The sequence below is a fragment of the Olea europaea genome, chromosome 13 (genome assembly GCF_002742605.1).
Source record: "Olea europaea var. sylvestris chromosome 13, O_europaea_v1, whole genome shotgun sequence".
Taxonomy (NCBI): domain Eukaryota; kingdom Viridiplantae; phylum Streptophyta; class Magnoliopsida; order Lamiales; family Oleaceae; genus Olea; species Olea europaea.
Window position 1 is genome coordinate 9,352,285 of NC_036249.1, and position 13,262 is coordinate 9,365,546.

A 13,262-nucleotide genomic window follows, 5' to 3' on the forward strand; every position below is an offset into this window, starting at 1 on the left:
AAAAATGAGTGGTTGAAAAAGAAGGAAAAAATTTCGATTTACGTGTAATATTATTTTATGAAAGATTGTAAGGTTGAAAATAGAAAAATGAAAAATGAAATGTAAATTAATGGGGGCCAAAATTATCTTCATACGTCCCATGGAGGTCAATTCCTTTTTAGTTATCAAGAAGCAGGGATGTGTACAAATTTATAAATTTAAAGTTACCAGATGGACGCGATATCTTTGCTAGTTTTGATATTGTATTGAAATATTTAAAAGATTAGATTATAAAAAAAATGACACATTTATTTAAATTTTGACTTCAACAAAAATATAATGCCGACAAACTATCTAGAAAATACGTTAACATAAAAAATCACTATGTTTAGGTGAAATGTTACCAAAATGTCAATTTCACAGCGTTTACATCATCATACACAGCAGATTTATATATAGTAAAAACCGTTATTAAATTTCATTTTCTCATTATTACATGTTTATACTGCTTTGTTTATTGATTTTTTATGTTAATCTGTCAAATCATTTTATTTCTTCTAATTTTTTAATTCTAATAAGAATGTTTGTTACGGTTTACTTAGACTATGGACTTCTGAATTTCCTTTTAGTCCGTTAGCTTTTCACCATTTTCGTTAATGTTCGTTAAAAAAAAAAAAAAAGGTTGAACCCCAACCTTGAGGGCTCCCACCGCCCCGTCCCTAAAACTTTGTGAGGGAGGTAAATCGTGGGATGTGTCCCAACAAGTCATGGAACAAGAGCTATCTGTACACTGCTCCTACAAGGAGTCCAATTCCATGTCTCAGGAATCAATCTCCCACACTGCGGCTGCCAGCAAGGCGTGAGATAACATCACTCATGTCCTTTGCACCACTGGGCTTTTTTTTTTTTTTTTTAATTGTAGGGTATCCTCGAGATTTTAAAGAATTTTAAAAGTTTTTATAAATTCAAGTTTTTCCAATGAAATCTAATATATTCTATTAAAATCTAGGTGTCACTAATAACTCGTGAATGTACAAGAATTTTATTAATAAAGGAATTGCAAGAGTTTTGGATGGATTTCAAATTTAAAATTCACATAATAATTTTTTTTGAGATTTTGTCATTTTTAATGAAATTCTTATGGATTATATGAGAATCTAAAAAATTTATTAAAATTTATAATATTTTAAAATCCATTAGAATCCCAGTTGAGAAATCCACAAGGCATGCATATGGCATTAGATGCATTCGGCATCCAAGTCCATGGGCTAATCTTGTTTCGTCGTGCCAGGATATATGATAACATTGAATAGAATATATTCTCTATAAAAATAACTATGAATAGAATATTATTATGTGGAAATTATATCCATACATGTTTTTTAATTTTTAAATTCAAAAATCGAGTTTAAAAGTTTTTTATTAAAAAATAAGGTGATAGTTCAAAATTTTAATAATAATAATAATATAATAAGCTTAAATTAATCTACATGCCCATCCCATTCCACACAACCCATCACATTTCACTTCCAAAACCTTAATCATCTCCCTCTCTCTTCTCTATATCATAAACCGCCATCAGAAGGCCATTGTTGACACGACGTTTCCTTCCTCCTCCGATCTACTGTGTAGTCAAAGTTTTGAGGTGATTTTTGTTGGTGGTTTGCCAATAGTGGTGGTGGTGCTTGTAGTTGTGGTGAGATGATAGTAGTACTGGCAACGATGGTGTAGGTGATAGTGGTGCAAGTGTTTAGGCGCTAGCGGTGGTCGTGGGTGGTGCAACGTTTGGTTGGTGTCAATTGGATTGGGAATGGCGTGAGACGAAAAATGCTTGTTACCAAGTATTTTGATGGTTGTGACCAATATGTAATATGTCTAATAAAATAGATAATTTGCGAATAATATGTGACTTCAAAATGTGATTTTGTGAATAAATTTGTAATCATGACTCATAATTTGTTAAGTTGTACTAGTTAATTTGACTAATTTTTTACCGTAAAATAAGTTGCGATTTATAAAATTTGTGATTTGTGACTAATAAAAAATACGTGACCTATTAATTAATTTAAAAATTTGTGACCGATAAATAAGTTGTGACCTATAAAAATTTTAATTTGTGCTTGTGAAATAATACGTGATTAATTAATTTGATAATTTGTGATTGATAAATAGTTCGGACTTATAAAATTTGTGATTTGCGACTGTAGCGTTTTATGATTGTAACTAATATGTAATTGTTTTAATATTGTGACGTTAATATATTTGATTTATAAATTATTTTTATTTATTTAATTAATTAATAAAACTTAATTATAACTTTATTTTTGAAATTTTAAAACAAATTATTATTGTATAACAACGTAACGTAATATGTCAAAAATACATAACACATATTCTCTATGTGAGAAGGCCAACATATGAACTATAAAAAATCGTTTGAATATCCGAGATCCCAATTTAAGATTCGTCATAATATTGCACTTGTTAGATAAAGACTTTTTGAGAAGCAATTCACTGAAAAGTTTATTTATTTTTTCGGAATATTCGGTCAAAAGGTAGGGGAAAATATGAAAAAATGAAATATTTTTTTTTTTTTTGGAAGAATGTATAATTAAAAATGAGTATACGAGATAATTAATTCTCAAATTCAAAATCAACCAAGTTCCTCTGTCTTAAAAAAAAAATAATAAATAAATAAATTTAAAGGGTGGCCACTGAATTTATAGCCCAATTTACTTGTCATTTGTCACAACTTTTACTATTTGATCGAGTTAACCAACTTCCGCTTTAGCTTAAATTTGTTCAGTCTGTTTAAATTTCTACCTAAGGTACATTTTACAAACAGAATTTCGCCATCTTCCAGGTGTTTCTAGCTCAACTCGACACCCATCTCATCTAAATGTAACATTCTTATCGGCTATATTATTCATCTTAATTTATTTTTCCATCCTTATGTGGCCTGCTTGTAAATTACTCCACAGACTAGTAATATAAATGTCCAAAAGTCTGTTTGAAAATTCAGTTCCCTAACATTGTCATATTCTGATTGTAATATTAGTCAATTTCAGGCCTAACCTCTTGAAGAAAGGAAAATACAGATAGCATCTGAATTGTTATTTTAGTAATTCTTCTTAGAGTAAGCAATCTAACATCGTATGGGAAATGCCATCTAAGAAAGTCCATGAAATGCAATCGTCTTGACTAAGTATTTTTATTTATTTATTTATTTAAAACCCCCTCTTGTTAAAGTATACATGCACAATATTCGTAAGTAAATAAATATTTTTGCTAGCTCTACTATTATATTAAATCGTCTTATTTAAAATTTTTAAAAATATTCAAAAGCAATTTGGCACGATTAACAAAACCGTTGTTCGATAACCCTTTCTTCCGCGATTCATGATAAGGAAAGGTAATGGTAATTACTAAGCAACCCGCAACCCCTTGGGGTTATCCTGCACTTGCCTAACTTTATTGAAACTATAGTATAAACATCTTGACTATGCATGCAAGAAAGACAAAAATTAAGATTAATATCTTTGAAATGTCTAAGCAAAAATGAAGAAGATCATCATGCACACGCAAAATCAAGGCGGCCATTCATCTATATAATCCCCCAGCTATAGAACTCCTTAAACAACACACATAATAACAAAGCACAATTGCAGCAAACATGAATTTCTCCAAAAATCTCCCCCTTTTAGTGTCCCTTTGGGCAATCACATTCTTTGCCTATACCCATGCTGCCACTTTTGACATTGTAAACCAATGTACCTACACTGTCTGGGCTGCTGCCTCGCCCGGTGGCGGTCGAAGACTTGACCAAGGCCAATCGTGGAATATTAACGTTGCCCCGGGAACTACCCAGGCCCGAATCTGGGGGCGTACTAATTGTAACTTCGACGCAAATGGTCGTGGCCAATGCGAAACCGGAGATTGTAACGGGCTATTAGAATGCCAAGGATATGGTAGACCTCCTAATACCCTAGCCGAATTTGCCCTTAATCAACCTAATAACTTGGACTTTGTCGACATCTCAAATGTCGACGGATTTAACATCCCGTTGGAGTTCAGCCCCACCACCAACGTCTGTCGCCGACTCGTATGCAATGCTCCTATAGTCCAGCAATGTCCTAGTGAACTACGTACTCCTGGCGGTTGTAACAACCCGTGCACTGTTTTCAACACCAATGAATATTGTTGCACCAATGGACCCGGAAGCTGTGGCCCAACACCATTGTCGAGGTTCTTTAAGGAAAGGTGCCCGGATGCTTATAGCTACCCGCAAGACGATCCGACAAGCCTGTTCACTTGCCCGGCTGGTACGAACTACCGTGTTGTCTTCTGCCCGTGATCAAGCTCTTAAATTTGCTGTATAAGTGGGTGCACATGTAGTGTTGTGCAACATTAATCTCAGTGAAATACAAATATAGAATAAGAGTCTAAATTAAAGAATAAGACTGGAAATGGTTCCTGTTCACCTGTGTTTTTGATATATAGTAACTAAGTTAAGTTTTACTCAACTTTTTTTTAGCAGTATTACTATGCATAAATGCCCTACATGCAATATTTGCTATTCAATTTTAAATGAAAGACAATGAATTCGAAGTGCCCAGGAAGACCAGTACTTTTCTATGAGGTCGGGCCGAACTGGAAAATGTCAGGCCTAGGTTGGCCTGCAGGCACAGCTCATACTGTATTAGACCGAGCCGGCCAGTTGGTTCAAGACCTTTCCGAGAGATAATCTTAGAAAAATAACAATGTTTTCTCTCATCCATGATTAGAAATATTCTAAGGAATAAAGAAAATCGTTTTAATGAAGTAATATAAAAGTAATACATTATTTACTGATTATACTTGTGAAATAATACAAAACCATTATGTACATTATCTGTTACGGCCTTCTTATCTAATATGAAAGATGATATGCATGAAATTTCTTAGACTTGAGCCCGAGCTTCATACACCATACCCGAGCTTCCAAGCCCTAACATTTCCTCACTAAAACGCCTCAAGAGCAAGGTCGGGCCTTGTCAAGGTCGGGCTTCATTGACATAAAAGGACTTCTCCGAGCTCTCATCCCAAATCTCCTAGAAGTTATTCCGATCCTGACTGTAGCTCCCTGTATTGACCTTTATCTATATACTTAAAAGTCTTCACCCTACATAATTAATAAGATAAGGATGGCAGGTGGACTAATCCTTCTAGGATCCAATCACCTGCCTCAATAAATACAGGACCTCAATTCATTGTTCAAGTATGCATCTATCTAATTTTCAATTTATAACCTCATGAATAAATTCTCTCTCTCTAACTTAAGTATCGGAGAAAAGACGAGAACACGCACGTTTTTGTTTTGGGGTACAAAAAATTTCTGTTCGTGCTCATTCGCAATTATTAAGCTTGAAAATCAACATATACGATTTTTGATAGTATCAAAATGATTTCATGATTTCGAAATTATCTTACCTTTTAAATAGAATTTTCAAAATTTTGTTATCCTTTGTCTTTTAAAAAAGGAGTAAATCCGTAAGTCTAGTGGGTTAGCGTTAGCTCATTATTATGATTAAATAAATTTGTATATTAAGTGCACTTAGTAATATAAAATAAGAAAATAAAAGTAAACCTTGTTAAGGGAGAAAAATCCCACATTGATTAAATACCGAAATATTGACTAACTTAAAAATATCTTGGATTATTCTTCTTAATAAGGTTGACCTTTTAAGATGGAATCACAAGTCTTTACATGGTATTAGAGTCCATTAAACTCTAACGACCAATTCGATCTGATAAAGACTCTAAAAATGAGCACACAAATTTCAAGATTGATCTGCTCAAACGAGACATCATCTTGCGGAAACATGTTAAGGGATAAAAATCTCACATCAGTTAAATACCGAAACATTGATCATCTTAAAAAGATCTTGGACTACTCCTCTTAATAAGGTTGACCTTTTAAGATAAAATCTCAAGTCTTTACAATCCTAACAAGTAATATAATTTACTTTACCCTCAATGGGTTGTTGTTGAAATTGCACTATATTGAAGAACATAATTAAAATGTGATTTGGACTCATGTCCTTCGTTTTATCTTAACTATGATATACAAAAATGGAGGTTCGTTGAATAATTTTTATATAAGACGAAAATATTAACATGACCTAACATATATGCGAATTTCTTAAATATCCCTCAAACCGCAACTTAGTGAAAAATGTACAGTATGTTAGATTCCACACATTCAACAAACACTTGGTATGGCCCCCAGGAGCACATCCCAATTGGCAAAGGACGGAGTTCTTCAAGGCGGGCAGTTTAGAGGTCGCGGATTCGATTCATGGGGCTCTTAGAAGGCAGGCTTTCTCCTGGAAGACAATATATTTCCTGGAAAGCAGGAGTTCTCCTAGAAGGCAATGCGCATACATGGGTTTGACTCGTTCGACACTTTGACAATTCAGTTGGGAAAGCTCTTGGACCCTGGCCAGTTTGGGGCACAACCAGCAGTTTACCTGCTCTGCGTGAAGAGGGGTTGGATCGTATGCTTCAGGATTAGTCGCTGTAAGGCGGACACCAGAGTATAAATAAAATAAAATAAAATAAAATAACATAAACACTTGGCATGTGCAAATATCGTTCACAAGACAAAGTGATGCATTGGGGCTGTAAATTTCAGATTAGCAAATGCACAATATTCCCCTGTCCGAGCCCCATTTTCTGAAAAATCATTTTTTTCTTAAACCCATTTTCAACAATACTTTCTCTTAATGAAATAATTTTCTATGTAAATCCAAAATATTTGCATAATTTTTCACCATACATTCTTCACAAAAATAAAAACTGTTGCAAAAATCATTTTTCATTGGAATAAAACTCAAACATGGGCTACACATAGAGATCGTGCAGTGTTTGTGCAAATTTTTTAAGGAAAATTCTAAATGTACACAAACGAATCCCGAATGTTTTACACAATGCTGACGTGGCGATACATTTGAATTCAAAAAAACGTCTACAGTGGTCAAAATATCGCTCTCTTTCCTCTCTCTTCATTTAACAAGAAATGACAATTTACAGTGAATGCTGACAATTTCTCTCTCTTCAGACGTCTCTGTCTCTCTGTGGGTAGGGTTCAACCTTTCACACTTTACAATGAAAATTCATAATCTCTCTGTTAGACTCTCTCTTTCTCTCTAACGACGGGCCGAAATCCCTCTCTGCAACAGTGGATTTGTATTCTAGACGAAGACTTCCTTCAATTAGCCGACGGCGAGGAGAACGGGGAAGACAACGGCATCACAGTATTTGAAATAGCTCCTTCAGGTTGAGATCTGAAACGATTTTTATATCCATTTTTGGTATTATTTTAACAAAGCGGAATATTCAAAACTTAAATAGAAAAACAAAATTACAATAAAGCATTTTAGTTAATTGAATATTGAAAAAGTTTGAAAGGCATTTTTCTTTGGTCTGTGTGGAATTATTTTAATTTCTGTGAATAGTTGACGGTCTACAATTTTTTATTTTTATTTTTATTTTTATTTTTTCCTTGCGAGATCTATAATGTTCTTTTCAGTGGCAATAATTTAATGTCTTGGTCATATGATGATTGTATATTCTTGCATATTCGCGTTTTGGGGTAAATTATTTCTAATAATATTTGAACATTTTCTATCAATTACTCTGATTCTTATAACAAAATTACGACACTGAATAGTTTTGTTTATATATATCTTTTGAAGTCTAGTGAGGACTTTGGTCCATTAACATTGATTTGCTTGTGCATATCTCTTATGTGCCGTGATTTAATGGCAAAAGCATATCCTTTGTGCTACTTCATGTCTTCCTCATTGTATTTATGCCGAGTTTAGCAAATTTTAGATTTATTTATTGAATTTGTATAAAAGCAAAGTTTATATGAGAAAAGTAAATTTGTGTCCAGTGTTTGAATTGATATTAAGGCAGTTCTCTCCTCGTATCAATTGAATATCATCCTTACTTGGTTTGCCCGGTGTTAATGTATCTCGAGTTTAAATGATTTTATAGTTCATAATCTAAACACTGAAGAAAAATATAATGTAGTACTTGCAGTCATCTACACCAAAGTTCCACTTCAATTTAGATTGCAAACACCCCAGTTAGATAGAATTTTTTTGCATTTATATTAAATTACATATACAATATGTTGGTATGCAGTACTTGATACAATTGGACAATACTGACAAGATTTTGATTTTAGCTTTATTTTCTTCTTTTGTATTGTCTGATTCAATTCAATCCACCTTAAAACATGCCATTAGTGTCTTTATTTGTTTAGTAGCCAAGTAATAAAATCATCACTTATGTTTAGATAGTATATGATCTTGACAGAAAGAAGCGACATTTTATGACATTTTGTTTATTTACCTTTCCATTTGGCCCTTCTTTCGCTATAGAAACCAAGTGATGTGATATCTATTTACATTCACCTCAATTAATGTGTTGTATGTATAGTTAGAATGAACTTTCAAAACTTCAAATGTAAAGAGAATAAAATGTTAATTTAAGACACTATGTAATCTGCTTTTTGCACATCTTTCATGTGTTACAGTTACTTTTATTTCAACAAGCATATATAGTATGTACATTTCATTTTTTGGCACTTGATTAAATTTTTTAATGTCTCTGTTCTTTACTCAGATTCAACATTTTTGTCACTTGATTAATTGTTTTTATTGGATTAGGATTGTTCTATGGGTGGCCAAAATAGGGGATTATGTCATTTTTGTAGGGTTGCGGGACACGTGTTGCCGGAATGTCCAAAAAAGATTAAATGCCCAAACTGTGGCGAGGGCTTCGTCAGGTGGTTGGAGGTAGAAAAGAATTCGGATAATAAAGGGTTGTTGTTCCATAGTTTTACCTGCAACTGTCGGCTTTTCAAGTTTTCTAACATTGCGCCGTATAAAGAGTATTCATTGCAAGGTGAATCAAGTGGCACTACCAACGGAAGTGAACCGGTTGACGATTTGTCCCGTATGTTGACGACGTGTGCAAAAATAACCAAGGAGAGAAACTTAGAGATTTCATTCAACATCACCATACGCAAAGGGAAACGAGTTTTGAAAGATGTAGAATGAAATATATGTAATTGAGTAGCTTCGACTTATTGTAATTAAAATTGCAGTGATGGCTATGTTTGGAGCACATTTTCTGTGAAGTTGTCTTGATGTATGTAGTGAACTATTACAAGTGTTGTCAATCAAATCCCATGTTGCAGTACATTGCTTATTTGGTTGTCTACCCAATTATGTTGCAGTACTTACAATGTTGATCTTATTTTTCAATGAATCATCTCTAAGTGTTATATAAATAGGCTTCAATCATTCAGAAACCTCTATAGTTTTATGAACCCACATTCTACTACAAGGTTTATGAACCCACAGCGAACAATTCAATCCGTTTAAAGCAGCTGGATCTCAAGATTTTTGTTCTCAAACCAGCAACATCTTGGGCAACATGTTAACTTTACAATCTGAGGTAAGTTTTCCAGGAGAAGATTCGACTAGCTTTATATGTGCAAAAAGCAGCAACTGTCTACCAAATGAGTTTTTTAAATAATGGATTTAAACAGGGGATAAATAACCTCTTACGTGTCTATCTCGATGAAGAGATAAAGAAAAAACTATTCCATTTTTTTACAAGAGATGCTGTAGTGAATGTTCATATTAACCAACCATGTATGAAAAGAAATTCACTTCTATGGAAATGAGATCTGTGGGAGAGGCCAATAATGAAATGGCATTATTTTTTAGGTATATTAACATCCCTTTGACCTTTATGTAAATAAAAAAACTCACGAAGAATGTTAAAATCTATATTTTTACTGCATTTGATAAACTGTAGAAAGTAAATGCTCCTTCAACCTGTTTGAAACTCAATGGACACTTTACATTCCTTGTTTTCAGAAATTACTATTTACATACTACCTAATATAAAACTCATGCTAAATTAAAGAAAACCAATGTTGTACCTAATATAAAACTCGTCAAAAATATATTACCAAGATTCCACAACAGTCAACTACATCAAATGCTGGAATTTAAAACTCACAACAGTCAACTACATCAAAATGCTAGAATTTAAAACTACATCAAAATGCTGGGATTTAAAACCCGTACATCAAAAAACAACTCCTACATAAAAATGAGCTGGAATTTTAAAGCCCTACATCAAAATCTCCAATGCTCTCCTGCATGCCGATCTCCTGCGAAATTGGAATTCATTAAAAAATCATCGAAGTATGGCAAAGTATGGCAAGTCATTGATACAATATGATTGTACTAAAGAATAAACAACAATCAAAATAAGCATTTTTTCAATTGGACCTAAATTGAGGTTTAAGAATGAACAACAATCAAACTGCATCTAAAATGCTATTGTAAGCAGTAGTGAACTTAAGCACTGTCCTATTAGTGAACATGAACAATAATCTGCTATTTTAAGCCCTACTTATAAGTAATGTTACTCAAATAAATATTTTTTTTTATCGTAACATGTGAGTTTGTGTATGTATAAGAAAACAAAGAAGTAGCCCGAGAAATGGATTAATGCTATTGTAAGCAGCAAATATAAATTGAGGTTTACCTATAATTTCAACAATCAATCATATTAACTATCACTTCAATTTCTTAAACTGCATCTAAATTGAGGTTTACCTATAATTAACTTATTGTACACTCGATTAACTATCACTTAATTCACCAGAAATAATTAAATAAAAAGTCGTAAATAAGTGAATAATGCGTAATTATCATGCAAATAAATTGTTGGTGCCCAGTGCAATTGCCAAAATCATTTCACGCTCTACGNTTTGACATTTTGTTTATTTACCTTTCCATTTGGCCCTTCTTTCGCTATAGAAACCAAATGATGTGATATCTATTTGCATTCACCTCAATTAATGTGTTGTATGTATAGTTAGAATGAACTTTCAAAACTTCAAATGTAAAGAGAATGAAAGGTTAATTTAAGGCACTATGTAATCTGCTTTTTGCCCATCTTTCATGTGTTACAGTTACTTTTATTTCAGCAAGCATATATAGTATGTACATTTCATTTTTTGGCACTTGATTAAATTTTTTAATGTCTCTGTTCTTTACTCAGATTCAATATTTTTGTCACTTGATTAATTGTTTTTATTGGATTAGGATTGTTCTATGGGTGGCCAAAACAGGGGATTATGTCATTCTTGTAGGATTGCGGGACACATGTTGCCGGAATGTCCAAAAAAGATTAAATGTCCAAACTGTGGCGAGGGCTTCGTTAGGTGGTTGGAGGTAGAAAAGAATTCGGATAATAAAGGGTTGTTGTTCCATAGTTGTACCTGCAACTGTCGGCTTTTCAAGTTTTTTAACATTGCGCCGTATAAAGAGTATTCATTGCAAGGTCAATCAAGTGGCACTACCAACGGAAGTGAACCGGTCGACGATTTGTCCCGTATGTTGACGACGTGTGCAAAAATAACCGAGGAGAGAAACTTAGAGATTTCATTCAACATCACCATACGCAAAGGGAAACGAGTTTCGGAAGATGTAGAATGAAATATATGTAATTGAGTAACTTCGAGTTATTGTAATTAAAATTGCAGTGATGGCTGTCTTTGGAGCACATTTTCTGTGAAGTTGTCTTGATGTATGTAGTGAACTATTACAAGTGTTGTCAATCAAATTCCATGTTGCAGTACATTGCTTATTTGGTTGTCTACCCAATTACGTTGCAGTACTTACAATGTTGATCTTATTTTAGCATTCTGCATTTGATACCTTTGACCTTTATGTAAATAAACAATGTATAATTTTTTGTCCACCTGTAATTTATTCACATTGAATTTTCAATTTGGGTTTAATATAGATTCGTTAATCTGTATAGTGATAACAGTTTCTTGTAACTGTAGAATCTGATACAATTTTGGCTAAACTTATCATTCTTATCAATGTAATTTCAACCAAAGTAGAAGGAAGGAAAATCCAAAAGCTTTCCCTCTGGCAGTTGATTCTCAATAACAATTACCCGAACTCCTTATGAAAACAAGTCATAATGTTCACCAACAAAAACAATGCCCACACAAAGGTCCGAGGTCTACAGCTCCAACATTCTCGTCCTAGAAGACATGAAGCTCACCTAAATGTTCTCTTCTGGACGTAGCTCTGCTAGCTTTGGTGTAGTACCTAGTACTTGTTCCATGTCAAAGCGAACTTCAATATTCCTAATACTATAAGCCAATAAAGAACTTGGCAAGTTCAAGGGCACCTGTCTTCGTTACATTAGTTTGCAAATGAAACATCTTGGACAACATGTTAACATCCCTTTGACCTTTATGTAAATAAAAAAACTCACGAAGAATGCTAAAATCTATATTTTTACTGCATTTGATAAACTGTAGAAAGTAAATGCTCCTTCAACCTGTTTGAAACTCAATGGACACTTTACGTTCCTTGTTTTCGGAAATTACTATTTACATACTACCTAATATAAAACTCATGCTAAATTAAAGAAAACCAATGTTGTACCTAATATAAAACTCGTCAAAAATATATTACCAAGATTCCACAACAGTCAACTACATCAAATGCTGGAATTTAAAACTCACAACAGTCAACTACATCAAAATGCTGGGATTTAAAACCTGTACATCAGAAAACAACTCCTACATAAAAATGAGCTGGAATTTTAAACCCCTACATCAAAATCTCCAATGCTCTCCTGCGTGCCGATCTCCTGCGAAATTGGAATTCATTAAAAAATCATCGAAGTATGGCAAGTCATTGATACAATATGCTCTCAGTGACCTTCAATTTATAAAGGTTTCTTATAGATAAAATTTATTCTAACACCAATTACATAGGCAGATAAAAATTTTTCTAACACCAACAACATTTAAAATCTAAAATATGCCTTGAAAACATGATATGTGAAGGAGTTTGGACTTCAAATCTCATCAATTCAAATGCTATAATTTATCCAATGGCTACTGCTACTGGTCTTTCAACCGTGAATCATCTTGCCAATTTGAAACAAATACAAATTGATTCCAAACAACCAATTATCATTATGGAAGACAAGCTTAACTCATTACCGAACATTGAACATTATACAAGAATAGTTAAAAGCAAGAAGTGCACCTGAACGTTTAATGAGGACGAAACTTTATCTTTTTGCCCGTTCGATGTAGATGAGTTTGCCATCTGTAAATCATGGAGAACACACTCAGTTCAATCTATAGAGTGATTATCAAATTATAGAATTCTGCT

General features: G+C 33.3%; 1 protein-coding gene and 1 long non-coding RNA gene across 2 annotated transcripts; both read left to right on the top strand.

Moving 5' to 3' along the window:
• Nucleotides 1-3,600: 3,600 nt before the first annotated feature.
• Nucleotides 3,601-4,560, top strand: LOC111407528 (thaumatin-like protein). Its single transcript, XM_023037063.1, has one exon. It carries the CDS (start codon nt 3,653-3,655, stop codon nt 4,331-4,333), a length of 681 nt encoding a protein of 226 aa, XP_022892831.1. The 5' UTR covers nt 3,601-3,652; the 3' UTR covers nt 4,334-4,560.
• Nucleotides 4,561-7,165: 2,605 nt separating this feature from the next.
• On the top strand, nt 7,166-9,231 carry LOC111407529. Its single transcript, XR_002705125.1, has 2 exons — nt 7,166-7,296; nt 8,697-9,231. It is a non-coding gene; the product is annotated as an uncharacterized LOC111407529 (long non-coding RNA).
• The last annotated feature ends 4,031 nt before the right edge of the window (nt 9,232-13,262 follow it).